This window comes from Notolabrus celidotus, chromosome 9 (assembly GCF_009762535.1).
Source record: "Notolabrus celidotus isolate fNotCel1 chromosome 9, fNotCel1.pri, whole genome shotgun sequence".
Classification (NCBI taxonomy): domain Eukaryota; kingdom Metazoa; phylum Chordata; class Actinopteri; order Labriformes; family Labridae; genus Notolabrus; species Notolabrus celidotus.
This window is the reverse complement of record NC_048280.1, coordinates 13,055,411-13,083,139: the sequence shown is the minus strand read 5'-3', so window position 1 is coordinate 13,083,139 and position 27,729 is coordinate 13,055,411. Positions and strand designations below refer to the sequence as shown.

At 40.5% G+C, this 27,729-nt stretch overlaps 2 protein-coding genes across 5 annotated transcripts in view; one reads left to right on the top strand and one right to left on the bottom strand.

Moving 5' to 3' along the window:
* Window positions 1-10,878, top strand: part of loxhd1b (lipoxygenase homology domains 1b) — a 33,197-nt gene extending 22,319 nt beyond the window's left edge. The window contains 16 exon segments of the mRNA XM_034691168.1: window positions 817-998; window positions 1,078-1,194; window positions 1,387-1,549; window positions 2,770-2,924; window positions 3,009-3,218; window positions 3,340-3,466; window positions 4,336-4,544; window positions 4,774-4,959; window positions 5,050-5,177; window positions 6,928-7,045; window positions 7,183-7,360; window positions 7,464-7,649; window positions 8,328-8,498; window positions 8,635-8,767; window positions 9,033-9,188; window positions 9,291-10,878. Of these exon segments, the coding sequence (XP_034547059.1) occupies window positions 817-998; window positions 1,078-1,194; window positions 1,387-1,549; window positions 2,770-2,924; window positions 3,009-3,218; window positions 3,340-3,466; window positions 4,336-4,544; window positions 4,774-4,959; window positions 5,050-5,177; window positions 6,928-7,045; window positions 7,183-7,360; window positions 7,464-7,649; window positions 8,328-8,498; window positions 8,635-8,767; window positions 9,033-9,188; window positions 9,291-9,771 (2,900 nt within the window). The 3' untranslated portion in view covers window positions 9,772-10,878.
* A 1,940-nt stretch (window positions 10,879-12,818) lies between these two features.
* rnf165b (ring finger protein 165b) lies at window positions 12,819-27,417 on the bottom strand. 4 transcript variants are annotated; one of them, XM_034692616.1, is made up of 8 exons: window positions 26,922-27,417; window positions 22,977-23,307; window positions 22,660-22,788; window positions 20,691-20,820; window positions 20,404-20,508; window positions 19,735-19,830; window positions 19,074-19,177; window positions 12,819-16,553 (listed from the first exon to the last, which is right to left on the bottom strand). In XM_034692616.1, the coding sequence occupies exons 1-8, from the start codon at window positions 26,980-26,982 to the stop codon at window positions 16,436-16,438; spliced, it is 1,074 nt and encodes a 357-aa protein (XP_034548507.1). In that variant the 5' UTR covers window positions 26,983-27,417; the 3' UTR covers window positions 12,819-16,435. The 4 variants fall into 4 exon arrangements, with proteins under 4 accessions (XP_034548507.1, XP_034548506.1, XP_034548505.1 ...); XM_034692615.1 differs by having other exon boundaries at window positions 22,660-22,791; window positions 26,922-27,416; XM_034692614.1 differs by having other exon boundaries at window positions 22,660-22,791; window positions 22,977-26,055; window positions 26,922-27,383.
* Between the last annotated feature and the right edge of the window lie 312 nt (window positions 27,418-27,729).

Sequence of the window (27,729 nt, the reverse complement as noted above, 5' to 3'; positions counted from 1 at the left end):
ATCTCTGAGCAGCCGTGTATATTCAACCAACATGTAAACATTAGATCAACGTGCTGGAGAGCCGAGGCACATCCACTTCCTGAGGGGGCGTGGTCAGAGAGAAAACAGAGTGTTCTGAGGAGGACTGAAGAAAAGGACTTTTCAGGCAGACCAAAATCTGATTTCAAAGTGTTTTTTTGAGCATAAACTTTAAAGACATGTTTTGGGGACCTCTTAGACCAATATATATTGATGAAAAAAGCGTGATATGTCACCTTTAAGATAAGGTCAACTATAATCTTGTGCATACCAGTACATTTCCAGGGCTTGGATATTTAAACATAAAGAAAACACGAAAAAGTTAATTAAACACAACTTAACACAGCTTTCTTAATAGTGACAGTTCAATTAAAAACTTGTTTAACCCCCATCTCTGGCAACTTTTCACAAAATTAGTGGACGTCCATTCGTTGTTTATTTTTTTCCACTGTGATCTGCCATCACAACAAGGGTTTCTGCTTCCTCAACAGTTCAAGAGCCAGCAAATCTGCCCTCCTAATGACAGCATGAGAGAATGACGATGCTTGTGAAGCTGTAACATTGTATCATCAAGAGCTTAAATTAGGCATTAAAACTTTTTGAATATAGAAGGTTCACAGTGTAAGTTTTTGTGGCTCTGCTGTAAATGTGGAACCCTGGACTTTAGTGATTCTGTTGATTAAAAACTGCACTTAGGTTTTTGATGAACTGCAGTTTGTGACTTGAAATATTATTCTTAAATATGTATCGCACTATTTTCAATAAAACAAAGCTGAAATCTCCTTCTCTGTTTTCCAGTTGTGCCGTACGAGATAAAAATATTCACCAGTGACGTGTTTGGTGCGGGAACAGACGCTGATGTGTTCATAGTTCTGTATGGACGTAATAGTGTGTGCACGCAACAGAAACACCTGTGTGTCAACAAAAGAGAGAGACGTCTGTACTTTGAGAGGGGAGCTGACGACATGTTCATCGTGGAGGTGCGTGTGTGTATTTTGACCACACATCCTATAAGACGATGTGTGCTGCTCTGTCAACACTTTGTGGTCTTTTTCCCAGCTGGAGGATATCGGCGATGTTATCGAGAAAATCAGGATAGGACACGACAACAGGGGCTCGAACCCAGGGTGGCATCTTGACAGAGTGGAGATCAGACGACAGCTCAGGAAAGGAAAGGTATTACAACACAGCTGTGGAATGCATCGAAAAGTGCATCCTCAAGAGTCTCTGCTCTCGTTACATTAATAACAGATAAGTAATAATATCACCCCTTCTTAACGCCATCCATCAGATTTAGATATACTCCCTTTTACAGTCAGGCAGACACACCATGGCCCAGTTTTTGAATCCCTTTGTGTTTAATGGCAGGGTTCAGAGACAACCATTTTCCCATGTGAATGCTGGCTCGCCAAATCTGAAGATGATGGGGAGACGGTGAGGGAGCTGGTCCCCTCGGACATCATCACAGAAAAACTCCTCAGGGATGGGAAGCTGAAAACCACCGAGACAGAGGTGGAGGATGCTTTAGAAAGTAGGTTTGCTTTGATATCAGTAGTGGAATTGGCATTTGCTCCCCTACAAAATGAGATAAAAAGTATGAATACACTGCTTTAATCTGAGCACAATGTCACGACTAAGAGGTCACATATCTACAGAGAAATAGTACCTGAATCTGTTGCACCCTGCAGCTCTCTGCTGCTGCACAGCATGTAGCTCAGCTCATTGTTTAGCAAATTGGCTTAGCACTTTCTGTTATGGTTCACTCTAACTGCTCTCACATAGCAGGCAGCTGTCCTCAGAGAAAAACTTAAAGAAGAAAATATCATGTGTACACTCACAGTAAGAGACTAGCTGGTAAACTTTGTGAAGCATGTAGCAGTCCAAGAGCTGGATAATTCCTTTTAGGACTTGGGGGAGACCAAAACTAGAGTTTTAACAGAATGATAAATTGGTGCCAGGTTGGAAGAATCTCAATATAATAGATAACATGACATAATAAAGAACAACACATTTTTGCTTTTTGTTCATTGGATTTGTCAGTAAGCAACTGATAGCTGGCAGGTTTCCCAGTGTTTAGGTTGTATACACAACTTTTTTCTGCTGTCCCCATGTGGCCAAAGAAAGTAGTTCTTCCAAGCTGTATTGACCTGTTGACATTGTAAGTACAAGCAGTTTAGATTGCAGTTAAATATTTTTAAGTATGTGTTTAGTATTGTTGATTTTAATTAAGTAAATTATCTGGATAATGTCTATTCATCTCTGCCTGTTTGCAATGTGATCACTCGTACCAGTTAAATAAAGTTAACTGTGGTACTTTGTTGTATATGTTTTTAGTTTTGATTTTAGTGACTTTACTTTAGAGCTTTGAAGGTAAATATGAAACGATAAACTGAGATTTTTTTTCTTTAACAATACAACACAACTGTTTGGTGAATTCAGTTTCGATCACTTGCTTTCCAAAGTAAACAGCAGGTCAAGCTTGGATGTTTCTTTTTCATATGAGCAGGAAAATGAATGGACCAAATTTCAGAGATTCATATTTGAAAAATGAATAAATAGCATGAACACAAAAATACAGAAGGTTAGAAGTAACACTATTAATAAGACCATGACCATGAATTACAGTGCACACCAGCAATGTTTAATTCACTACATTTTTCAGCTTGTTTGTAAATAATTTCAATCCACAGAGAGAGAATTTTTTTGAACATACTAGACATAACTGAGTTTTTTTTTTTTTGTCTGCCACAGCTCACGCATACAAGGTATCAGTGCGGACAGGTGATATGTATGGAGCAGGAACTGATGCCAATGTTTTTCTCACCATCTACGGAGACCTTGGAGACACGGGAGAGCGCAAACTTGCCAAATCTGAGAACAACAAGAACAAGTTTGAAAGAGGAGAGGTATGTGAAGACAGGTGTGAAACATGAAAGATCAGTGAGGGATTCTCAAGGTTTCTAATTGCGTTTGCTGTCTTTGCCTTCCAGGTGGACAAGTTCACAATTGAAGCTGTGGACTTGGGCCAAGTTTTTAAGATTCATATTCGTCATGATAACTCAATGGTAGGGGCAGATTGGTACCTGGATCAGGTGGAGGTGCTGGATGTGGAAACAGAGGAGGTGTACATGTTCCTGTGTGAGCGCTGGCTGTCAACCAAGAAAGAGGACAAACGCATCCAGAGGAATTTCTTTGTCAAGGTTTGATCGGATTGATTCTAGTTACAGTGCTGTTTTACTATGTGTTCTATATTTGATTATATGTAGTGAGTCATGAGAGAGAAAATATGTTCTTTTATGGTCTGTGATGTGTCTGTTTTAGGGGTATGAAGGGGAGAGAAACACTGATCCATACTCCAAGATGATTGCTCAGGCCAAACTGGGATTGGACAAAAATGCCAACAAAAAGAAGAAGAAGAAAAAGGTGGTGGTGGTGGAGGAGGGTCCAAGTAAGGCAGCAAAACTGACCGTATCCATGTTTCTGAAGATTGTGTTTTAGATGTGATGAGAGCAAAGTACTTTAAAACTCACATAAAGGAGACTTTTTGAAAACGACTTAGATCATTAACTGCTTTTAGAAATAACTCAGAATGATAGTACAGGTTTGTACATGGCTGAACAGTATGATTATGATAAAAAATATATACATGGTAACATCAATACTTACACATGTACAGTTCAGGGCAGTTTGTTTTGTCATATTAACTGATACCAGAAGCCAACTGCTACTGATAGACTAGCAAAACCATCTACAAACATCTTAAAGCTCCATAATTAACACATGATTATGTTATGATATATTAGTGTTAAAACAACTTGTGGTTTTGCAATGTCTTTTATCAACAATGATTATTCCTTTTCTGTATTTTTCAACTTTCTACAGTTTTATATTTGACGATCTCATCTCAAAACATATGAGTAATAACATCAATTAAACAATTCATCAAACTCTATGTTAAATTATTAACAAAAACCCAACATCAAGACAGGGTACGACTCAGTCATATCTCATCTTAATCCACCATGAGAGGAGCAGCGGCAAGGAAAAACTTTCTTTTAACAGAAACCTTGAGCAGAACCAGACTCATGCTAGACGGCCATCTGCCTCCACTGAGTTAGAGTTGTAGAATAGAAGAGATTAAGAGAGAGAGACATGATAGTGATGAGACGGATAGTAGTAGTTGTTGCCTTTCCAGGTCGAAATGCGAAGCTAAGAAATCCAGCATTAGCCCAGTTAAAGATACCTCCTCAATAGAAACTCAATAAACTTATTAACTTGTTCTTCAACTTAAAACTATTCCTCTCTCCTCCCACCCAGTTATCCCCTATCACTTCACCATATCCACGGGGGTAGACCGTGATGGCAGCACCACAGCCAGGGTCTACGTCATCATCATCGGCCCCAACGATGTGGAGACAGACCGACTGTGGCTGGACCTGCCAGAGGGAAAGAAAGCCTTCACAGCTGGCACCATGGAGCACTTTGTGTGTTATGGAACTGACGTAGGAGAGATCAAGAGGGTGGAAGTGAGAATCTGGGACTGTCTCTGTTGCTAAATCTGTGAAACTGTCTCCTCTGTGCTGCCTCCTCAGATGCACTGTTGTTAAAATTTTAAATTAAGCCATTCTAGCTCAGCAATAATTAATTCCAGCTCTGCCTTCTTGTACCTAGATCAAACAAAATCAAATGATATATAAATTCCCAGCTCTGTCTTCCCCCTCACTCTGTCTTCTCCTCGCTGCGTCTCCTCCTCAGCTCGGCCATAACGGTGTCACACCAGAGAGCTGCTGGTTGGCGGATGAGCTGTCAGTTGCCGTGCCAACCAAAGGTATCAAGTACATCTTTCCATGTAAGTGCTGGCTGGCTAAAGACAGGGGAGACGGTCTGACTGCCAGACTGTTCAACGTGCTGGACTCCAGCACCATCAACATTATCCGCAAAGTGAGTCACAGAAACTGAAACATGAAGTCATTAATGTTCCATGAAACAGAATGTCTCATCCTTATCTGTGCTGTGTGCTGTGTATTGTAGGTCATTTATTCTGCAACAGTTGTCACAGGTGACACTCAGTATGCAGGCACTGATACCAACATTTTCCTTGCTGTGTTTGGAGCCAACGGGAGCACAGAGGAAATGCTGCTGCCAAAAAACGAGAACAGGTCAGTCCTCCAATTACCCCTGACTGTATTGATCACATTTTACTAAAGGAAGAGTGGGGAATACACTTGTCCTCTTTGTACTCAGACTTACAGCGGCTGAAGTTGATTTTGTCATTATAACAATGTACTAAAAAATAATGTGATGCAATTTAGTTATACACCTAGAGAGAATTGTCTCTTGGATGTGTTGCCCCTCTTTGCTTTACTGAGCATTATATTGACTTTCAGCTCATTGTGAATGTTAAGCTCTACATCCCATAACTTTAATGTCTGAATTCACTTTTACTGCTTTCTTGGAGTCAATTTTGGTTGTAGGAGGAACCTGTTTCACAGACTCTTAAAAAAAATTGAGCATAGCGTTAGTTCAGACAGGCCACGAAGTCAAGCTCAGCACAGTACATCAGCTGCACTTAACACCAGCTCAGCTGTTTATATCTATGCATCCATTTGGCAAATAGCAAACTGGGCCTCCTTAGACTTCTACAGCCTGCCTACTCTTGCTGCCTTCCCTGCAAGCCGCTTTGCAACCCAATTCCACTCCAGCTCCTCCTTTTCTGCTGTGTCTGGACAGAGGCACTGTAGCTAGATAGTAGTATACAGACATGGCACATATATATATATATATATATTCTTTTTTTTAAATTATTTTTTATTAAACCATACACATACATACATACATACATACATACATACATACATACATACATACATACATACATACATACATACATACATACATACATACATAGGCTACATACATACATACATACATACATACATATATACATACATACATACATACATACATACATACATACATACATACATACATACATACATACACATATATACACATACATGCACACATGATAATAACAGAAAGAAAATGATAATAATGATAATAATAATAATAATGATAATAATAATACTTAAGTGTCAAGTGTCGAATATGTTGAGTAATGTTGACATACATTTAACATTTTAACAGTGAGGGAGTGTGAGTGCGATTAGGGGACATAAAGGGAGAGGGGTGTGTGCGTGCGTGTGTGTGTGTGCCTTTGCGTGCGTGAATGTGGTGTGTCTAAATAGAAGAAGTTGGTCTATGTGTTTGGGTTAATACTGTTGATCGGGAATCAGGCAGTAACAGAGGTACGTTTATTGATGAATGTAGACCAGGTTTTGGAGAAGTCAGCTGTAATTGAAAGAGGCAGAAAGTTTTTCTAGGGATATATGTTCTATTAGAAGATTATTCCATTGAGCAATATTGATGATCATTTTTGATTTCCAGTTTAGGAGGATTGTTTTCTTGGCGATAGCTAGAGCTGTGAGTAGTGCACTAGATGTAGGGTTTCGTATTTGTGTTTTAGATATATCTCCTAAGATGCAGAGCTGGGGGCATAAGGGGATGTGGCTGCCCAGTATATTAGATAGGTGATCTGTGACCTGGATCCAAAATTGCTTAACAGGTGTGCAGTGCCAGAGTGCATGCAGGTAAGTGTCAGTAGTATTCTGGGTGCAATGAGTGCATTAATCAAGGCCGATTAAACCCATTTTGTGTAGTTTGTAGCTGGTGTAGTGTATTCTATGGATGACTTTGTACTGGATAAGCTGTAAGCTCGAGTTTTTGTAGTTGACAAAGTTATTGATACATATTTGGGTCCAGAAATCCAGATGAGTGCTGATGGACAGATCCTGTTCCCATTTGCGTGTTGGAAGAGAAATTGACCTCTATATATTTTTTTACATATAGGTTTGAAAGGGATCAAGAAGACACCTTCAGTCTGGAAATAGACGACATAGCTCCTCTGAAGAAGATCAGGGTTCGGATCGATGGCACTGGAAGTCGCCCTGACTGGTTTCTTGACAGGGTAATGTCAAGAAGGATTATATTTAATCTGTTGGATTTTTAAAGGGAGAGTACACTGATTTTAAACATGAAGGTCCACTAACAGGTGGGAAATATTAATACATTTTGTGTTTGATCATCTTCTTAAAATCCTCCCAGATCCTGATGCGGAACCTGACCACAGAGGAGGTGTATCTGTTTACTTATGAAAACTGGCTGTCAAAAACAAAAGGACCAAAGAGGACAAAAGTGTGCGAGCTGGCAGCTGTGGTGGATGACGAGGACATGGTGGAGAACACAACCTACATCATCCAGGTCCAGACCAGTGACGTCGGAGGTGGGTCACATGACTGTTACGATCACTTTCAAAGATCTACAGTATCTATGTTGTTAAGCAAATCCTTGGATCAGCTCTCATGAGTAAATCCTTCATATTTCAGGTGCTGGCACTGATGCCAACGTGTTTCTGATCGTGTTTGGGGAGTTTGGGGACACAGGGATGCTGCCTCTGAAGGAGAGCACCAACAGGAACAAGTTTGAGCGTAAAATGAGAGACGTGTTCAGATTCTCTGACATTCTCAGTCTGGGCGAGCTGTCCAAGGTCCGAGTGTGGCATGATAACAAAGGTGAGGAGGAGCGCTGGGTGTTACAGTTGTCCATTCTGGACAAAAGTCATGAGGAAAAATCGTTACTTTTTAATTATTTTGCTGTGCTGCTGTCAAACCGTTTTAGTAGAATCTATTAAAATAAATTGTTAGTGTTCTCACATTTCTTTACTTTTTTTATTACACAGAAGTTCTTTCAGCAATTAAAAATAATCTGTCTCGATATCTTCTTGTTTTGTTATAGCTTTCTAGCATTGAGAGGATTCATACACTTCTTTGAAAAGTTCAGTTTCTTTGAGAGTTAAAGATCAATACCACCTTAATGTACATGCACAAAGTATGATGCTTGAGCAAGTACCATCTTCGCTAAGCTGATCTTAGCTAGCGTAGCATACTTTGATCCAAAAATAAACTCATGTGACACCATAAATTGTTGTTTTAAATACTAAACAAGATTAACATTTTTGCTCAATTAAATAATCAATTACTTACCTGCTAAACTGTGAGATAAAACAATGTAGCTGTACATGTACTTCCTTTTTTTTTTGCCAGAGTCAGGCAAGCAGTCTCCCTGTTTACGCAGTTTGTGCTAAGCTATAATAAACAGCCGCTAATAGAAAGGCATATCATTGCTTTAAAAACCTTAATGTATGCACAAATGATAAAACCATGATGATTTGTTTCTATTGTTGTAAACAGGCCCTGCTCCTGGTTGGCATCTGGAGTACATCGACGTGAAAGACGAGGCCATGGACCAGACGTTCAGGTTCCCCTGCGATCGCTGGTTGGCTAAAAGTGAAGACGACGGGCAGATCATGAGGGAACTGGCCTGTGCCAACAACGACTCCATAGACCTTAGTGACAAAACCAGTGAGTAAAACTGGAAGTCTGAATGCATCATTACAAAGCTTTTAAACCTTGAAGATAAGGACTCGGAGCTAATTACAACCATTTACAAGGTGTGAAGTGATAACAGGGAAACACCTTTCTCTCTGCTTTGTCACAGAATATGAAATTGCCATAACAACTGCAAACACAGAGGAAGCCTCCACCACAGAGAACGCCTGGATTGTTTTGGAAGGACGGAAAGCTCGTTCCAAAGAGTTTGTTCTGGAGAATAAGAAGAAGAAGTTCTTAAGGTGCGTCTTCAAAGGGAGTCTAGGTGTTCACAATAAAACCCTGTTATGTGGCCTTACATAATCTCTCCTCTTTCACATGTTTTGTTTTCCTTCTTTTATCTCATAGCTTCACTTTCTGTTCTCCAAGTCTCTCTCCTCTCAGGAGAGTTAATCCCACGAGATGCACAGAAGAAAAAACTCTCTGGCAGACCAGTCAATTTCTCTGTTCAGTGTTCAGAACAACAAATTCTGCCAGCGGTTGTAACTTTTTTTCACCCCTTCACAGCGGTGCCACTGACACGTTTGAGTTCTCATCGAAGCACGTGGGGGAAATTGCTGGCATCTGCCTCGGCCACGTGACCAAAGACGGGAAGAAGGTGAAAAATGAGGCTTTCTGGCACGTCATGGAGGTGGTGGTGACAGAGATGGCGCTGGGAAACAAGTGAGTGAAACCTCACACACACTACATACATGCTGTGTTACATTAGATATCACATTATGGTTGGTGGTGTTGAGTTGAATCCAAACCTTTCCTCATGTTTAGGTATTTCTACAACTGTAATTCACAAATCCCTCTGGCAGCCAAAAAGGATCAGTTCCTGACATTTGAGTGCTACAAGTCCATCGAGAGCTTTGCCAGCAAAGTCCGCAACCTTGTCCCTGTCAAGTATGAAATCATCGTCATCACCGGGGATGTCAAAGGGGGCGGCACTGACGCCAACGTATTCATGACCATCTATGGCGTCAACGGTGACTCAGGCAAGCGCCATCTGCGTCAAAAGTTCCGCAACCTTTTCGAGCGAGGGCGAACGGACCGGTTTGTTGTGGAGATGCTGGACCTCGGGGAGCTGCTGAGGGTCAAAGTGGAGCACGACAACAGCGGCTCCAGTGGTGGGTGGTATTTAGAGTGTGTGGAGGTGACCAACACAGCCAACTCAGTGACAACCATCTTCCAATGCGGAAAGTGGCTGGATGTTCACAAGGCCGATGGGCAGATTCACAGAGTGCTCTACCCAAGGTATTAGTCGGAGGACTGGAGACATGTAGAGCTGGTGAGCAGAGATTTTTTACCACATTTAATACAAACCTTGTTCACATTGAGTCAGCTTGGACCACATTTTTTCACCACTTTTCTTTAAAGCGTGTGCCAATTATTTAGGTTGCCTCTTTGTGAACATCAGAAATGGCCATTCCCTACCCTCTCTCTTGTTCAGTTTGAAAAATTTACCCCAAAGCAGTCCTAATTACTGCCCCAAGCAAATAATCAAACATGACAGACATCTAATCTTGATTTAGATGTTCTCTTTTTGTTTGTTTTTAATGTCTACATTGAGGGTTTTGAGACTGATGCACACACTATGACACTCTGTTTGCTCACAACCACTAAAATAAAAAGACAAGAAACAAATCCTGCTTTAGGGAGTTGGTAGTGCTACACATTGCAGCGCACAAAGTTTGTTTCTATAGAAAAAGTGACTGCATAATCTATTCAGAACAGCCAGTATACAAACAAAAAAAAAGATGCTTTCAGTGTGCTTTTGATGGACAGTTTTCTCCCACAATGCAATGCACACGGGAAATGCAAAAGTCACTCAGAGCTGCAGATGATGAAACTAATTGTCCCACTGGAAGATAAAAAAAAGCAGCCAATACATTTTTGGACGAACATCTCTCTCTCTCTCTCTCTCTCTGTCTGTGGTGTTTAATTGACAGTGTCTTTCCAGAGTTGTAGTTTGATTGACATCTGACAGCAAGTGTTGAATCCCCGCCTGTCAATGTGAGTATATGTTGATTCTTCCTCTATAAGCTGAACATCCTTTTGCCATGAAACCCAATGTATAGTGCATACTATATTAAGTGTCATGTAGACTAGCGTAAGGACACAGCTGACAGGATCATTTCTCTGTGTTTTTTTAGCTTGCAATGTCTGCTGTTGATTTTATGCCACATTTAACTGTTGATTTTGTACTTTGATAACAAAAAAAAGGATGTAAACAAGAAAATCTGTGGTAAATATGCTTTAATGTTTCCTAAAAGGAAACTAATATTCTCCCTGACGACTGACACAAAAACATAATTCACACATCATCTTAACACTGAATTGTAATAAAGAAAATTCTGATTTTACATAACTTTGCAGTTGAAGATATTTTATGTGTGAAGAGCAGACAGCATATTAGGACAACATACTAAGGGCTTTTTAAAATACAATGCAGGTAGATATTTTATTATTCACTCTAACTGGACTCTGTGCACTTCATTAGTTTTTATTTTTAAATATTTATTACTTCTTTTTTGTTCTAAATATGTTTTAATAATGAATGTTTTTATTCTCTGTAAGGTGACCATGGGTGGTTTGAAAGGCATATAAAATGTATTATTATTATTATTATTATTATTATTATTATTATTATTATTATTTCTACCAAAAATACAGGCAGTTGGAACAGTAGAAAACCTTTCACATTATAAAAATTAGTTATTCAAAGCAATTGAACAAGGGGTGCCAGTTGGATTACAGTTAAAGCATGTGCCACATATACTGAGGCTACAGTCGTTGTTGCAGCAGTCACGGGTTCAACTCCTGGCCTCAACCTTTTGCTGCACGTCGTCACCCACTCTCTACTCCCCCCTTTCCTATCTAATAAAAGCAATAATGCTCCAATAAATTACCTTCAAAAAATGAATTGTGAGTAAGATATGTACTGAGAGGGACAATGTAATGGCTTCTCTAAGTGAATCTGTACTGAAATACAGCACAATACAGTATTACATATACAGCTCTGTAAACACTTTAGAGACCACTGCAGGGTGCAGATTAAGCCTCATGGTTAAACTGCTTGTCTGTATAGAAGTAGCGATTCCAGCCTGTGGCCTCCCTCCTGCGTGTCGTTCCCCCACTCTCTCCCAGTTTCCTGCTCTATCCACTGTCCTCTCTATCCACTGTCCTCTCCTGTCTGAATAAAAGTGTAAAAGCCCAAAAAATATAACTTTTTTTAAAAAAGAGACCACTGAAACACATTTTCTCCCCAGTTTGACTTTTCATTGCTTTGTGTTTGATAAATAGGAAAGTTTTTGTTTTATTGTATACATATGCGTACGTCATCCCACTTTGAGACTCATCATGGCAAAAAATACAACTGCTCTTTTTCTAAAAAGATCGTTCGTGTAATGTGAACATTTTCAAAATGTACTTGTACTTTTTTGCACTTAAACAAAGGGAAACATTTTGAGTTGTCCTATCTCCATAGGTTATTATGCTATGATTTTACCTGTCTGGCCCCCTTGAGATCAAATTTAGCTGTATGTGGCCCCTGAACTGAAATGAGTTTGACAGCTCTGTCGTAGATCATCCATACAAGTATTAGATTAATCATAACAACAGTTAAACTGTCATATTTGCTAAAATATTAGAAATAAAAACAGAGTTCTCTCCAAAGTCTTCCCTGAAACAGCATCTGGACATGCATGGAAGTCATTACTTTCCAGTGTCTGCTGAATTAAACACAGACACACCTCATTCTACTTAATGAAGCTCTGATTTAGTGATCCCCTGACAAGCCATTAAACAAAGCTCTGCTGAATTTTTGTGTCAAGAAAGGTGTAGCAGCAATGTGAAAGACTGGTGAAGGAGAGCATGCCAAGACACATGAAACTGCAAATAACAATCAGGGTTATTTCACTAAATACTGATCTCTGAAGCCTTCCAAAGTTTAAACATTAGTATTCCTCATTTTAAAAGATTATTTTTGGGGCTATTTCCCTTTGATTAGGCAGCTTGTGGGGGATGACATGCACCAAATTAAGCCAGGACCAGGAATAGAACTGCAGCCTCTGTATATGCTGCTCCACCAATTAAACTAAACTGGCCCCCAAAAATAACACTAGTGTTCTGATGTTTAAGAACTTGTAGAGATGTACACATGCAGAGATGCTGACTTAAAGAAAATTTGGGGGAGGTCTTCATTTTTTTTCAGTTCTGCTAATATTAGCCCTCCAGTGTTACCGAAGCTTGAGTGTTCATAAAGTAAGATTCCACAGCAGAGAGCAGGAAGACACCACAGATTAGTTGTCAGCATTTTAGGCAGTTTATTTGAAAAACACATACAAAAAGATCATATACAAGACAATAAATAAAAAAGAGACAGAACAGTTTGGGTTAAGCTATGCAACTTTTTGCATCATCATTAGTAATAAATACAGTACAAAATCCACCCAGAGTGAATCTAAAGATTTCCACAATATTCACTGATCATGTTATTCTTCATTATGATTTAGCTATTGCTTTCATATTATTGATACATACTTCTACTTTTCTATAAAATACTCAAGATCATAAAACATTGCGCGGTTACAGCAAAACAGCAGTGTGTTGTACAAAGATGGCCACATCCCTTTTTCACTGGCAGGTTAATAATCAACATTTTTCAGCAGCAAAGAAACATCTGAAATATTCAAGAAGGTACAGCATCATATTAAACACGTCTACAGAGCTACTCCCACATACACATAGGAAAACCTGAGAAGGACATGCATTAAAAAGCTTGTGCTTTAAGTTCTACTGTTCATTCCGGTTCATCAGCTTGAGTTAATACTATGGCTACTGTCCAGTTCGCTCTGGAGTAAATGGGGTACACTGTGGAGGACGTGGGGTAAGGCCAGTGAGAGCACGAAATGAAATAATAATAATAGTAAGACCAGCCAGCGTCATTCCAATCCAATACATGTTATATTAATTTGCAGGATTAGTAGAGTATTAATAAGAAATGCACACCGAAAACGTAGTTAGCTTATTATACCCAGGTGTGAAACACGCTATCTATATTTTATAACCACAGTACACCAGAAATTTGCTCAATAAGACCAATGGCTCAAGTTAGCATGTTAGATACTTCCCCAATCCCGCACAAAGCAATTGCCAGCGATACAAAAAAAAACAATAATAGCGCTCGTTATGTGGGTCCTAAATAATAAGAAGCACTGAATTGAGATCTAGATATGATGGAATATCATGAAATGGTCATAATACAATAAAAAACATCAAATTAAATATGACTGGTTATGGGAAACAAAGCAGTATCTTATAACAAAAAAAAAGCTAAATGTGGAGCCACACTAAGACAAGGAGGGGATTTGACTCCCCGTAATCTGCTTTATATCAAGCAGGGAAATTATCAAAAAACACAACTTCAGAGTGAGAACAAAGAGGTGACATGAATGGAATGTAATCCAGATCAACAGCACCATGCTGGCTAGAAAATGTGTCGGGAAACACCCCAGCCCCCAAAGTCAGATTTTCAACAGGTTTCTTTTTTTTCTCCTTTGAAAAGAAAACACAGACGGCATGCAGAAGCATCCCCACCGACCAATGCATAATGAGGTATTCTTTTTTTTAATATTTTGTGTTATTTTAAATAAATATATTGATTAAATTGCAAAGTTATGAGATAGAGACATTAAATATTCCACCACAATAGCTAGCTAGCTACAGTTAGTAATAAATAATGATTGTTAAATACTTAAGGCATCTTTAATCACAGCATTCTATGTGAACTAGCAAACCTCCATTTTCATCCATCTGTAGTTTTTTGGATGGAGGTTTCACACTTAAAGAAAAAGAAAAAACGCAACACAAACAGTCAAGTTACCCTCCAATAATACACAAGGAAGCATGAAAATACTTGGAACTGAATAGAAACACAAAATCTAGGACAAGAAGAACCCACACCACCAAACCAAAAAATCAGGCAACTCCATATTATAGTGCATTTACAAAACACAAGCTACATTAGAACAACAATAAATATGTTTTTGCAGCATTGCAGCTTTTTCTTCACTATGGTTAAAATGGACAGGGACTTGGCATATTAGTACCATGTCCAGATTGGCATGTGAGCAAAAATAAAAGACAAGTAATAAGGAAAAGAAAACAATGGCAGAAAAGAAGACAGTTGAAATAATAATCTTAAGAACAATTGTTTGGTATTTTTCAAATGGATGGCTTTTTCTCCCTTTCACCCTCCTTCAAGTGAACTACGCCGACATGGTTCATGCATGATAAAGAGAAAACGGCTTCTATCACTGAACGTATCACAGTTGTTCTAGCAATACCATACACTACTACCATGGGGGAAGGGGGGTGGGGGACAATCATACACATTCTAGCAAATATCACAGGCAAACTAGTTTGTATTTTCCCTGTAACACCAGACACAGTCTTTTTTTTATCAAACAGCGGGAGCAACAACTTAGATTGAAATGAAAAGGAGCCGATACACGACAGAGGCGATTCACTGGATATAGAAATCACATGTGCTTGTTCGATAGGCAATAAGGTTCTGGTAAAAGGTAATACAAATGTCAGATTTTAGTCACTCCGATGGCAAGACTCAGGCACTGCATCCTCAAGCCCATGCCAGCCTCTCATGTCATGATCGCACCATGACATGAGCGAGGCAACACAGAGGAGTTGCAGTTAGACACAGATCTGCTAGCAGCTCTTTGAATCCTTGAAACGTCAAGTATCAGGACAGAAATGCTACATGGGTGTGAGATCGGTGTCTAAGGGCAACTTTGGTCTACTCTGGATGAGTAGGGATGGGGTGGGGGAGTGGGGAGGTGAGGTGGGGTGTGGTGGGGTGGGGTGGGGGGGATTAGGTGCATTCTTGTCCTCCTCTATGAATGAGTGGGATCGTCAGAGTCATAGTTTACGGTTCACATGCACAGACACAGTCCCTGTTTTCTACTGCTCCACAATATTATAACGACACAGCCCAAGCCTGCCATACAGCATGCACATCTGAGGCCTCTGCTCTAGATTATAGAGGCCCGACTACGACACTACACAGATCACTGGAAGCCATGCCTGCAGTTAGCGGGTTTAGCATCAACTCTGATGGCATCTACTAACTGTAAATCCAAAAACCGTGTTAGACAAGAAAGAGGGATTTTTGGCCTTTTTTAAACACAACTAGCTCTTTCCTCTCTGAATTAACACTCTCTCTGGTAGAGCTGTGGTCTCCCTCTCTGTAGGATTATTTTTCACAAACATATTTCTCAAAAGGCTTTTGCTTGCTACACAACACTGTTACTCTGTAAATACTTTGTCAGTACTATACTCCATTACACCACAAGCGTTCAGCTACAAGAGTTCACACCAAACAACCTCATGCTAATCATTTTAAATTGTTCTGTACAGATGTGCTGAGGGCTTGGGCAGAGTGCAGCTTAAAGGATTTTTCACAGGCCTGCGGGGGAAAGGGGTTTAGATATAGTGGCAGAGAAGTGGCCTTAATACAGCACACACAGGTTGGTAGTCAGTCAGAGTGTCCTCTCTCTCGTGGCCGTATGGAGAAATGTACACAGGAAACACAATCTGACAGAATCGTGTGAAGCCTCAGCACATCTGTCCATACATGTCAGCTCCTCCTACCTTTTACATCCGGAAGTCCATTCAACCAACCTTCAGTCCTGCCCAACTATCAATGCATCAACCCCCCATCCCTCGTTGTGTTGCGGGTGAGTGTGCTTTGTTGATCCCTCCGTCACAGCTGTCTCAGAAGGCAGGCTTGTGGAGAGATGCAGAGAGGGAAGGAGGGGTGGTTTGGCAGAGCCTCCCCCTCTCCCAGAGGGGGGCGACGGAGAATTAACACGATCCAGATCCAGAGCTGCAGGGGTCGACAGGAGCTATCAACTGTCGGGGGTCAGCTGGGTCTCAATGTCCACCCTGCAGATGGGGCATTTCCTGCTGGTGGCCAGCCACTGGTCCACACACCCTTGGTGGAAGAGGTGCATGCAGGGTAATCTCCTGCAGACACAGAAGCACACAGACACGGTGAGGATGATACATTTGGCACTGAGCTTCAAAAAAATGTCAAAGAGGTTTATGCAGCTTAAGGTGAGATGGTTTTAAGAATCTAAGGGCTTTTTCAAAGCCAATCAGAATCAAAGATCAGACCAATTTTACAAACATCAAACTGATACTCATAATCAATCAGACCAATTCTTTGTTGTTACATAGATCTTGCATCTTTTTGGACTCAATGAAGCTCCCCATCAAAGCTAACTTGCAAAAATAAAACTTGTTCTTTACCAAATTTTTGACCAAACCGCACCCTCAGTCTGACACCCGTGCTTCATTATAGAGGTATACAGCTGGAGACATTTGTTGGCATGCAGCTGAATGAGCCAGCTTTAACACTCATTACACATGTCAGTGAGAAATGCAATTTACTGATTGCGTCACATCGACAAGGTTCTCCAAAAGCACGAGAGCAGCAGAGTCATTACGAATCACCGTTACTATTTATAGCACTAATTCCAATAATTGATCCCATGTATGTGTAAACCATTAACAAAGTGGTATCCTCATTATCATTGTCAAACATTAGACTTTGGTAGAATGATTTATGAGTTATTATTAGTAAAGCTCTTATTAAAACAGCCTCACAAAGTGCTTCAGAATTAAGAACATAATGAAAAGATCATTTAATCATTAACTGGCTTGTTTGCAAGAATGGTCTAAATGAATCACTGGTAAGCGATTTGAAGTTGTAGCTGAGCAGCAGTGTGATGAGGCTGTGCGTCTTTGAGCAACACAGTACAGAGGTTTTTTAACCTTTAAGTGATGTGTCAATATTTAACAACACAATAACAGAGGATTTTTTTTGCAACATTCTGCAAATCAGGACCATGTCGAGCTATGTGACAACTGGAGAGATTGGTAACCAAGACATGGTTTCACATTAAGAAATAGTTTATCATGAGGTTTATGAAAACGTTGTTGAGTCATTGAAAGACAGAGTCTATACGAGTACAAAATATTCAGGCATTAATACAAAAATTGAAGTCCCGCTGAACTTCCTTTCTACATTTGATCCATGGACCTTATTGTTTTATCTGATGGACCATGTCTGGTGGGTGTATTTCAGAAATCAAGTATATCTTCAAAAAAGGGGTTCTTCCAGCTGATAAAACAGCTCAGTTAAGTCTTTTAAATCCTCTGTGTATGTGATTTATGTCATGTCATGTTTAGTATACAGATTGTGTCTCGATTAGATCAAGTTGCCTGACTGTGTGGTTCACACTGGACATCAAAACATGTCTGAAACAAGTCAAATTTCTCTGCAAAACTTATGTTTGATTTGTTGCTAAGAATCTAAATTTGTGTAGAATGATGATGATAAAAAACCCTCAGTGTTTTTAGGATGTTCATGTGTATTTGAAGAGGTCCAGGGGCAAATGCATTACCTTTTCTCATCGTTATCTTCTTACTAACCTGTGACTTGTTTAATCAAACCCGAAACATCAACGATAAGAACTGATAAATGACCTATCTTTGAATTTGTCCTCCATTAAGGTTGCAGAACAATATAACAAACATGGTTTACAAAACAGACCTAAAGAAAAAAAAATTTTGCATTCTTGTTTTCTCCCTTTTCTTTTTCATAGAGTGAAATAACTTCCCCCATCACTTTTCAAGTTAGACAGATCACAACACTGGACGCGCACATCATAAGACTTTGTGAAATGCTAATGTTGCCTTGGGGCAATTTTCTCAAGATGAGATGGTGGAAGAAATCCTGTGAGGATTATCCTTGTTGCTTGTTGCTTTGAACATTCATAGCAGCAACAGTTTAGGGTTAAACCCCATGCAGGCTCTGATTCTTATCAATAAGGGAGGTTTCTTTACGCAAACAAACGCAGGACCACACTGTCGTCACATTTCCAAGTCCAGGCATTGTAGAGGTTGGATGTAGAATACCAAAACAGCACAGATCACAACTATGACTCCTCATCATTACTCTTCGACAACATTAAGCAGCATAAGAGTGTGCAGCTATGCTAAACACTCAGGCTATAAGCAGGTCCAGCAAAATGACAAAGCGAACAAGCTTAAAATAAGAAGCAGGTGTAATGTTATTATGTCTAGTGTTAAAATGTATCATTATTGGTGCTTTACTTGAAATACAGCTGAGGTTTGGAGTTTTGTTTCACAGGTCTGTCTTCATAAAAATAATGGACATGAAAATGTAACCACATAACAGCCTAGCATAAAAGTCAGGGCATTAAGAGAGTTATTAAAAGGCATCATGAGAAGGAGAATTACATCTGTACATTGTTCTTATGATAGAGCATCAAACTAGCAAGCAGACCCACAAATGTCAACCTGCTAATGTCGCTGAAAAATATCAGGAGATCAAAGTCGGCATGATTCATCCTATGAGGAGCCATGAATCTACGCACAAGCAGAATGACCAGCAGACTGACGCTGACAGCACCAGCATTTCACCTCTTCAGAAAGAACAATAAGAATCTGAAGTTGTACCTGACATCCTCTCCATCCTCCAGCATTGACAGACAAATGGTGCACTTCTCATCTGTGTCCAGCTCCTCATCATCCAGACACATCTTCAGGTCCTGGGGTATTCTCTGCACAGAAGAAAAGCCCAACAGTCTTTAATTATTAAAGTTAGTGGTGTTGCAGCTGCGTGATGGGAGCTGTTATGTTTATGCCACTGGTGTTTCTGAGTCAGCCAAGACTGGAAGGAAAGAGTCACCTCATCATGCTTCCCAGAAAAAAAAGATAGACATCAGATGGAAAAGACTCAATTACTTCTTCTCACTCGGAATGTAGCAAACGATCCGACTCTCTTTTCCAGAGTATTTGGGTCACATTCGGTGTAGACAGATTTTTAAATTCATTCCACGTTCATATCTGCAGACAGCTGGATGAGTCATCCCTTGCCTTGATTTGTGCACACTGCAGACCTGCCTCTCTAATGCAAACGGAAATTAGTTTGACCTTTGAACTACTGCAGGAGTCCCGACCCTCTACCACTTTCGTCTCTACTCTTTGATCCTTCGACCTGCTGTTGCTCTCCTCAATTTCCATAGTTCAACATATTTTTTTGACTAATGCTTGGTCTTAACCATGACGGATGAAAAAAAAAAAAAGCAGCTAGCACGTTTAAAAATGACAGTTTTACCTTTTTGTACTTGTGGGGGAAGGTGAATCTCTCTATGGTGGTTTGAACAGCTCCTCGGTTTACACTGCCAAGTCTGTCCTCCAGCTGCAGAAGCTCCTACAATGTCAACAAAGTATAAAGATATTTTTTAATTCTCTAAGGTTAAAGTCTCAAAGAAGGCAATTCTGGATTTTCTTACATAAATAAACAACACGTCATAAGATATTCAAGTGCAAATGGCATGTAAGTGTGGAGCCTTTAGATAAAATAGAATAAGTGGTGCTTCAAAGAACAGGAAAGAGCCTCTCAAAAAGCATACGCATCTTTTCCAGATGAAAACAAATTAGATTAAAGGCAGTTAGACCGTTTGAGGCATCTGGAACTTGGAGTAATTGGAAATAAGAAAATCAGTTACACACCCGAGCCTGTCCAGAGCGTTGGTTACAGAGTAAAACAAAGATAAATGAGTTTAGACTGGTGTGTGTGCTGAGGAGCGAGAGAGAGAGAGAGAGAGAGAGAGAGAGAGAGAGAGAGAGAGAGAGAGAGAGAGAGAGAATAGATAGAGAGAGAGAGATTAGAGAGAGAGAATAGAGAGAGAGAGAGAGAAACGAGAGAGAGAGAGAGAGAGAAACGAGAGAGAGAGAGAGAGAGAAATGAGAGAGAGAGAGAGGAAGCAGCAGCAGCACGAACCTCATAGCTCTCTCTAACAGCAGACGCGTGGCGAGATGGGTTGAGACTCTGCAGAGCCAGCAAGTGCAGCTGGGGATACGGGTAGTTTCTGATCTCATGGACAACCTGGGAGATGACAGATAAAAGAAGCAAGAGTCAGCTCTGCAGTGGAGACCAAAAAGAAAAAAGAAAACACTGGTCATCAAACAGCTGTTGGGGATCAACTTTAATGATGGAAACCCAGAGGAGAGCAGCCGAGAGTTCATCCAGACGAGTGTGATTGATTGGTGAGGCGAGAGGGGGCTCACCACTTGTGTTGAGGCATTGTTTCTGGGGAAGTGGTGCATCCGAGGAGAGGTCAAGTAGTGCTGATAGTGCTGTGGCAGAGGATGGATGTGATACTGGTGAGGAGGCAGCCCGGCGTCTACACTCAGATCCCTGAGCAGAATTCCAAAAAAACACATTAAGCAGAGGAACAGAAGTCAGTATTTCATATCGTTCCTGACAAATTGTTTTTTGATAACAGCGGATTTCTACAGAGCATTTAGGAAAATGACTTCCAAACAGTGGTTGGGGTTACAGTGAGGCCATTTTGAGCAACTGAGGAGTAAACGCATCTAATTTGAAGGAGTAAAAGATTCAATTTGAATAAAAATAGAAATATATTGAGCCTACCAAGACACAAAGTGCAGAGAGTACATCGCAAATAGATAGCAAAGCGGCAAATAAGTCAAAGTAGTTCACTTAATTTGGAGGATGGTTAAAAGAGATCGCTAAAAATAATGGATAAACAGGAAGGATGATAAATACAAAGCACTCTCTCTCTCTACACAGCTACCTTAATAAGCTAAAAAATAAAGGGATAAATATTTGAAACTGTTGGCTAAATATAAAACCATAACAGCTGGATCAGCTAGCTAAATGTAATAGATAACAGTATATAGCTAAAATGAATTGATAAAGCGTTGAAACTGCTGGCTAAATAGAAATGGGTTGATATACATGCTAACACGAAGTGATATATCACTGACATTGCTAGCTAACACAATAAGATAACAACTAGGTAAAGACAACCAAATGTGATGGATAAACGGTGGAAGTATACAGCTATCTCTGAAGCTGTCAGATAAAAGCAGGACACAAATGGCTGAACTGCACTGCTATGGCAAGGGGTTTTAGGGTTCCTCTGGCAGAGCTGTTGAGATACTTCAGACCAAAGACATTATCCTTGACTTAAAACATATCTGGACTGGCGCTGCAGCACTTGAGTCAAATCCTGACCCCTCTTCCCTCCTGTCTGAACCCCCTGAGAGTCATTTTTGTCACTCAGCATTTTATCAGCAAGAGATACAAAATGTTACATAGTCAATGTACGCCCATGACATTCTGTTTGGGAAGTACATTCACATTTGATGGATTCATTTGTTGTTACACCATTTGTTGGTTGACTCAGAAGAGTCATTAAGATTTCTTTAACGGTTACTAGGACTCTGCTCTGCCCGTGGTGACTCCTTCCCCTGTTTTTGCCTCCTTTTACAATTTCAAATTAAAGAGAACAAACAGAACAACCCATACAAACCTCATAACCTTGATTTTTTGGGGCCAAACTTCTTAAATATGTCAAGTTAAAAGGGAGCACATTATTCAGATTTCACAAAGATCTTTTCCTCGTGTATGACTCCGCTGATGCCTGATGAGTCTTCTGCATTTTCTTCTACAAACTTAGTTTGATGTCAAATGTTATTTTACTAATCCTGTGCTCAATTTGTCCTTCACTTTTTTCTTTGTTTCCAATTAAAAGCACAATGGCCTTGAAACTTCTTGTGCTTCTGTGAGAAGCTTTCTAACTCTCTGTTTACCCCTTCTGAAATTCTTATTAACAATCGGCGAGACATTAACAATGCTCACTGTCAATTTAAGTGTCAACGAGAGTTGTTTTGCTTTCGGCTGTATCTTAACTTGTTCTTGAACCCTTCTTATCGCTTCTCCACTCAGAACTTGTGGCATTGTGATGTAGTCACACAAAGAAAAACTTAAAAACAGAATGCCCTGTCCAAGTATTTGTTTTGTTTGCATTTATAGCCCTGCATACCAATCAAAACAAACTCCTTCTTTATTAATGTTACGTTTGGAGGAATGCAAACAGTGTTTAGGAGTAAGTTTAGTGTCTAATGAAATCTACGCCTACATCAGGATAATGGATTTAAAGGGGGGAAAAGGAAACAGTTTGTCCTCTAGGCACTGACTGCACAGTTATTTTATTAGGCATGTGCTCACCAGTCTGTGCCCTCAGCCAGGTATCGGGGCTGCTGCACCACAGGCTGAGGAGGGACATGTAGAGGGGGAGCAAACTCAAAGCCAGGCCGCAGTCTGTGGGGCTGGTGTGGAACTCTCTCTGGGGTGCGTCTGCTACAACAAATAATTTAGCATTTGATAACATCCTTTGAGAAATGTGAATATGAAATAAAAATGTAATGTCAAACCCCTAATAGTCCCTAATGGTCTACTTCCACCATTAGGGTGACTGTGGACAGAAACACTTCAGGTCTAATCTTTTTGTGCCGTGAAATTCCCCTGCAAACCCGGGTAGATACCTGGAGGGTGGCAGGATGTGTCGGTGCTGGGCCTCGAGGATCTGCTGCTGGAGGAGGTATTGCTGGTGTAATGCCTGAGGTAGGAAGGGAGGGGCAGGGATGTCCTGGAATTGGGGGGCGGGCAGGGGGTTGAGGGGCGGGTGAAGCGGAGGGCCATGCTGGTGGCCAGGAGGGGCCAGGTGGGGGTTAATGCCTGACTGTGGCTGCCCTGGGTGGGGCATGGGGAAGTCCATGGGCAGCGGGGCCTGAGGACCTAACTGGAAGTGCCGGCAAGAGGTAGCATGGCTGTGCTGCTGCTGCTGCTGTGTCTGTTGCCGGTTGAAATGGGATCCTGTGGAGGATAAGCAGAAGAAGTCAGGCAACCAAGGGGAGAGATTATCTGGAATTAATTGTGGGTGAAATGTGGTGTCACTGTGTGTGTGATAAAGCATGTTAATGAAGCCCTACCTCTTACCTAGGGTGAAAAATACTTCTGTGAGAAGGGGGTGGGAAAATGATGGTTACCACAAGTACCATGAACATGACGACCATTTTTTGGTCCTGCGCACAAAGTGTTAGCTTTCTTTTATTGCATTTCCGACCTCTGGATCGACTCCTGGTCTTCTGATTCACAGACTGCATCAGAACAGACGAAATCTACTAGGACATGGTCCTCAACACAGCTCAGCTGTTGTAAATTCTGCAGCTGACAGCGGGGCAGTGCTCTCGCAGTTAAACCTTTAGTACCTGGCTGTCTGCTAAATATACATCTATCTGTTTAGATGCCAAGTCTCTAGCTATAACTGTAAAGAACATTTTCTCCCTTCATAAAAAGTAAACCAGGCAATAAGTTTACATAACTACACATCAGTACCAAAACTTGCTGTATTTTTCTGCCTAACACATAAACTATAGCTCTTCTTGTTTTCTCTCCCTGTTAACATTCAGGAGTTGACAGGAAATAGCTTGAATGCTTTTTTTTTCTCTCTTCAACCACAGCTATTTGGCGACTGCTGTGAACAGACTGCTGTAAAGACTCAACGGGGAGAAAAGACTGGCTAGCTTGTGCTGGAGCACAATATGGTTTTAATACCGTGCTTAAACTCAAAAAGACTCTTTTGTTTAATGGTGGGCTAAAACGTTCCAGTAAAAAGTTCAGCTTTGATTGGAAACTTTTAAGAAAAGCCAGCCTTGACAAGCCTGCAGTTAGCTGGAGCAGTGAATTTTACACAAACCTTCCACGTTACAGGAGAAAATTGTGCAGATTTTAAAGACGAAGAAAAATTCCAGCACGAAGATCAAATTTAACCTTCTGGCGTGGTGTGAAACAAGTGATGATTTCTGTATAAACAGCTGAAAATCTTTTTTGAATACGAGGAAATAGGCAAAGTCTACATTGCATTTACTAGGAGTACGCTTGAAAAATGCAGTATGGCTTTAAAAACACACCCAGGCAAGATAAAAAAAGTAAGACTCTCAGGCAATACTTTCAGCCTGACAGGTCATCGGTGTAGCCGGGCGGACAAGAGATGACCTTGTTGCTGTGGGTCAAAGGCTCAAGTCTAGACTGTAAGTACAAAGCACACTGCATTTTCAAGCGTCTCAGTGAAAAACGATCACCATGAATGACAGCAGATAGACTCATTCAGGCCCTGTGATGGAGGAAGCGTGGAATTTGTCTATCTTTGTCACAGCGGGAGAGGAGGTGGGTGAGGGGGTGGAGGGAAAGGGGAGGGGAGGGGGGCAGGTAGGGACAAGGGAAAGGGAGGACAATAAATGGAAATCAGCAAGAAGCACACTGAAGGTTAGGAAAAACACTATATTCTTTATTGAAAAATATTAGTAAATGTGGAATCTGTGATTTTTTTCTTTCTTGTTTGTTTGTAATAATAGTATAAATCCATGCAACAAAAATAAACAACATAGACTGAAGGCAAGGCCCACCATGCTCCATATAGGGTTAAAAAGAACAAAAGCGGCATCCAATGAGCAGACGTGTTTGCTACAGCACATGATTCAAGTACAGCAGGGTACATCTTTACTACAGAAAGATTACATTGGATTTTCACTAGTCAATGTAGAAAAACAAAAACCAAAAATTATGAATCATAAATGTGACCATGCATTGAAAGTACTATTACCAGAACAAAAGGTAAAGAGAGACCACAACCAAACAATAAAGACGTTATTACTAATAGAGGATCTCTTTAGCAGTGCAGGAAAATAGGCATCCCTGTGAAATGGATAGCATTTTGGCCTCATGTTAGTGGGGAAAATTGGGAAGTGATGAACCACCAGTGAGCATGTTTTGCTTGATTAAAATGTTTAGAGGTTCATTTGGCCCATAAGGGTCAAACAGCCTGACAATTCAGTGTGATTCAAAGCTTGAAATTTGCAAAGGGGAACAAAAGGATTACACAAAAATGGAGACAGTTATGGCAGGTTGTTGTGTGCAGGTGCAGTGTACCTTCGGTCATTTCAAGTGATCACATGACAGCATTTGCTAAAATGCTGGGTTTATTAATAATAATAATAATACTGGCATGCACATGATTCCAATTAGCATGCCTTTTTTTCTTTTCTTATCACTTTAATCATGTACATTGCACCTTGTGTGAAGAGAAGGAAAATGAGCCGAATTCTGGTGTTCAACAATGCAGTGCAGTGTTTAAGATCATGCAAAATGTATCCACTTTACAGGAATTTACAGCATGTTGTCTATCAAGACTGGATGGGAGGTACACAATGACATTCAACTGATAATCTAAAAAAGGAGCTAAAATGTTCACTCAGTGCTACAGCAATTTGACAGAAAAAAAAGACAAAAAGGTGCTCTTTACTAGGTGTTAGCTATTGTTTTAGTCTGCATAACATGGAAAGTCTATGGCTGAGTACATCTTGGAAGGGGGGGGGGTGCTTTTTTAATACCAATGTCGTCTTCTGATGGAAAGAGGAAATGAAGAAGGGATTCACAATACAGCTAAATGCAGAGAACAGGCAGAGGCCACGCCACACCACACAGCAGCAGATGATCATTAGCTACACAATGGGGGGGACGACAAAGATCTGATAAATGCAGAATGTAGAGCCAGCCTCCATACTATGAAACAGGGAAATAAGAACAGAAATAAAAGCACAATGAAATCACTGACGCCACTGTTATGAAATTAATGTTACACTGTAGCTTTATTAATATTGTTTCACTGTGACCGCATACTCTGGGCTTTTTTTTGCAATTCGGCAGCTTCAAACAAGCAGCTGCTGAATTGCCTAAATAATAGAAAAGACGACTGATACACGGATGGCTTCCTCGGCGATTGCTTGTGTATCCATCACTTACATTGGCCAATTGACACGGATAATAATGACTGAAATCACGGTGGAGAAAACACGGCGAGCAGAAGAAGAAGGTGATCTTCAAATGACATCATCCAGGCACAGATAAGCTGACTGGCTGGAAAGGCTACGTCTATTTTGCGGTATTTTTACAGTGCAAATACACGAAAGCGCACAGGGGAAAACCAGAATGCATCTAAATTAAAAATCGAACCAACAAAAGCGCACTAAATTGATGTTCTTTGACACTTTTGTGCGTGCGTGGCTGTGGGTTTGCCATGGGATATATTAGAACCGCACGCCCTGTGCATCATGTGGAATCCTTTGTGGAAAATGTTTCCAAGATTTAGCCTGAGCCAACAAGCTGTTAGCTTATCTTCAGCGGCGGTATTTGTTAACAATCCGCGCAACGACAACCATAAAACCACTTAATTTCGTCTTATATATGTATCCGCAGTTAACATAATTAAGGTTTTATAATTCTGTTGGTCATTTTGAGAACAATTTGACCCTTAATTTGAAGCTAGCTAACCCGAGCCAACCCGCTCGAGCTAGCTAGCCGACAGCTGCAGTGAATATTAAGATAAACAGGGCACATGTTTTTAATCGATGTGAATATTAATACCGTACCTCTGTTTCTTACTGAGCCGAATACGGGAAGAACCAGATATCCGACATGCACTAAGACCATCCTGGGATCCTTATCTTATGATTCCGCTGGGTTATTCGGAGAGATAGAGTAGTAGTAGCCCATGCGGATCTACATTCAGGCGGCTGGTTGTTGCTGGCTGGCTAAGCACCACAGGCAAACCAAAAGGAGCGACTGTCTGACTCTCTCGGCTGTCGTTGACAAAAGCAGACATGTCATTTGTTGTAAGGAGAGGCAGGGGGCGCTGCTGTTGAGCTGAGGAGAGAGGTGTCTTCAGGTTAAACTATCCAGTCTAAAAGTTTATGGACTGCTGTTTATGTTTAGTCAGAAGGAATACCCAGTAAAGTAATCTTGGCCATATCTACCAAGTGAGAGCCACTCAGAAGGCAAAGGCTATCCTTGGAGACCCTCACCACCCCCTTTTTTCAGAGTTTAGACTTTTGCCAACAGGGAGGAGGTTCACTTACACTAGGAGGGCAAGATCGAACCGATATCTTAGATCATTTGTGCCATCATCTGCTGGGCTTTTAAACAAGCTGTAGGACAAGCTTACCTTGGTCTCATTCACAGGAGGAAGGATGTCATCCACGGGGGTTAAGTTATATGGATGCGTACTTGAATTGATTTGTGAATTTGTGTTTGTTGCTGTGTGTATTTCTTGCATGTATAGGATGTGTGGACTAAAGATTTTCCAATCTCATCTAATCTAAGAGTATATGAACTCTTAAAATCAACACAAGGAAGGTGGCCTAAACTCTCCAATATGTAAATGGAAAAGCTGTGATTTAT

Bases quoted from the DNA above. Each gene is read 5' to 3' on its own strand.
- rnf165b (XM_034692614.1), bottom strand. From the start codon at position 23,407: ATGCTTTATCACACACACAGTGACACCACATTTCACCCACAATTAATT. The intron at 20,509-20,690 runs GTGAGCCCCCTC...GTCATCTCCCAG, and splicing joins ACAATGCCTCAACACAAGTG to GTTGTCCATGAGATCAGAAA. The intron at 19,831-20,403 runs GTTCGTGCTGCT...TTGACATTGTAG, and splicing joins CTGTTAGAGAGAGCTATGAG to GAGCTTCTGCAGCTGGAGGA.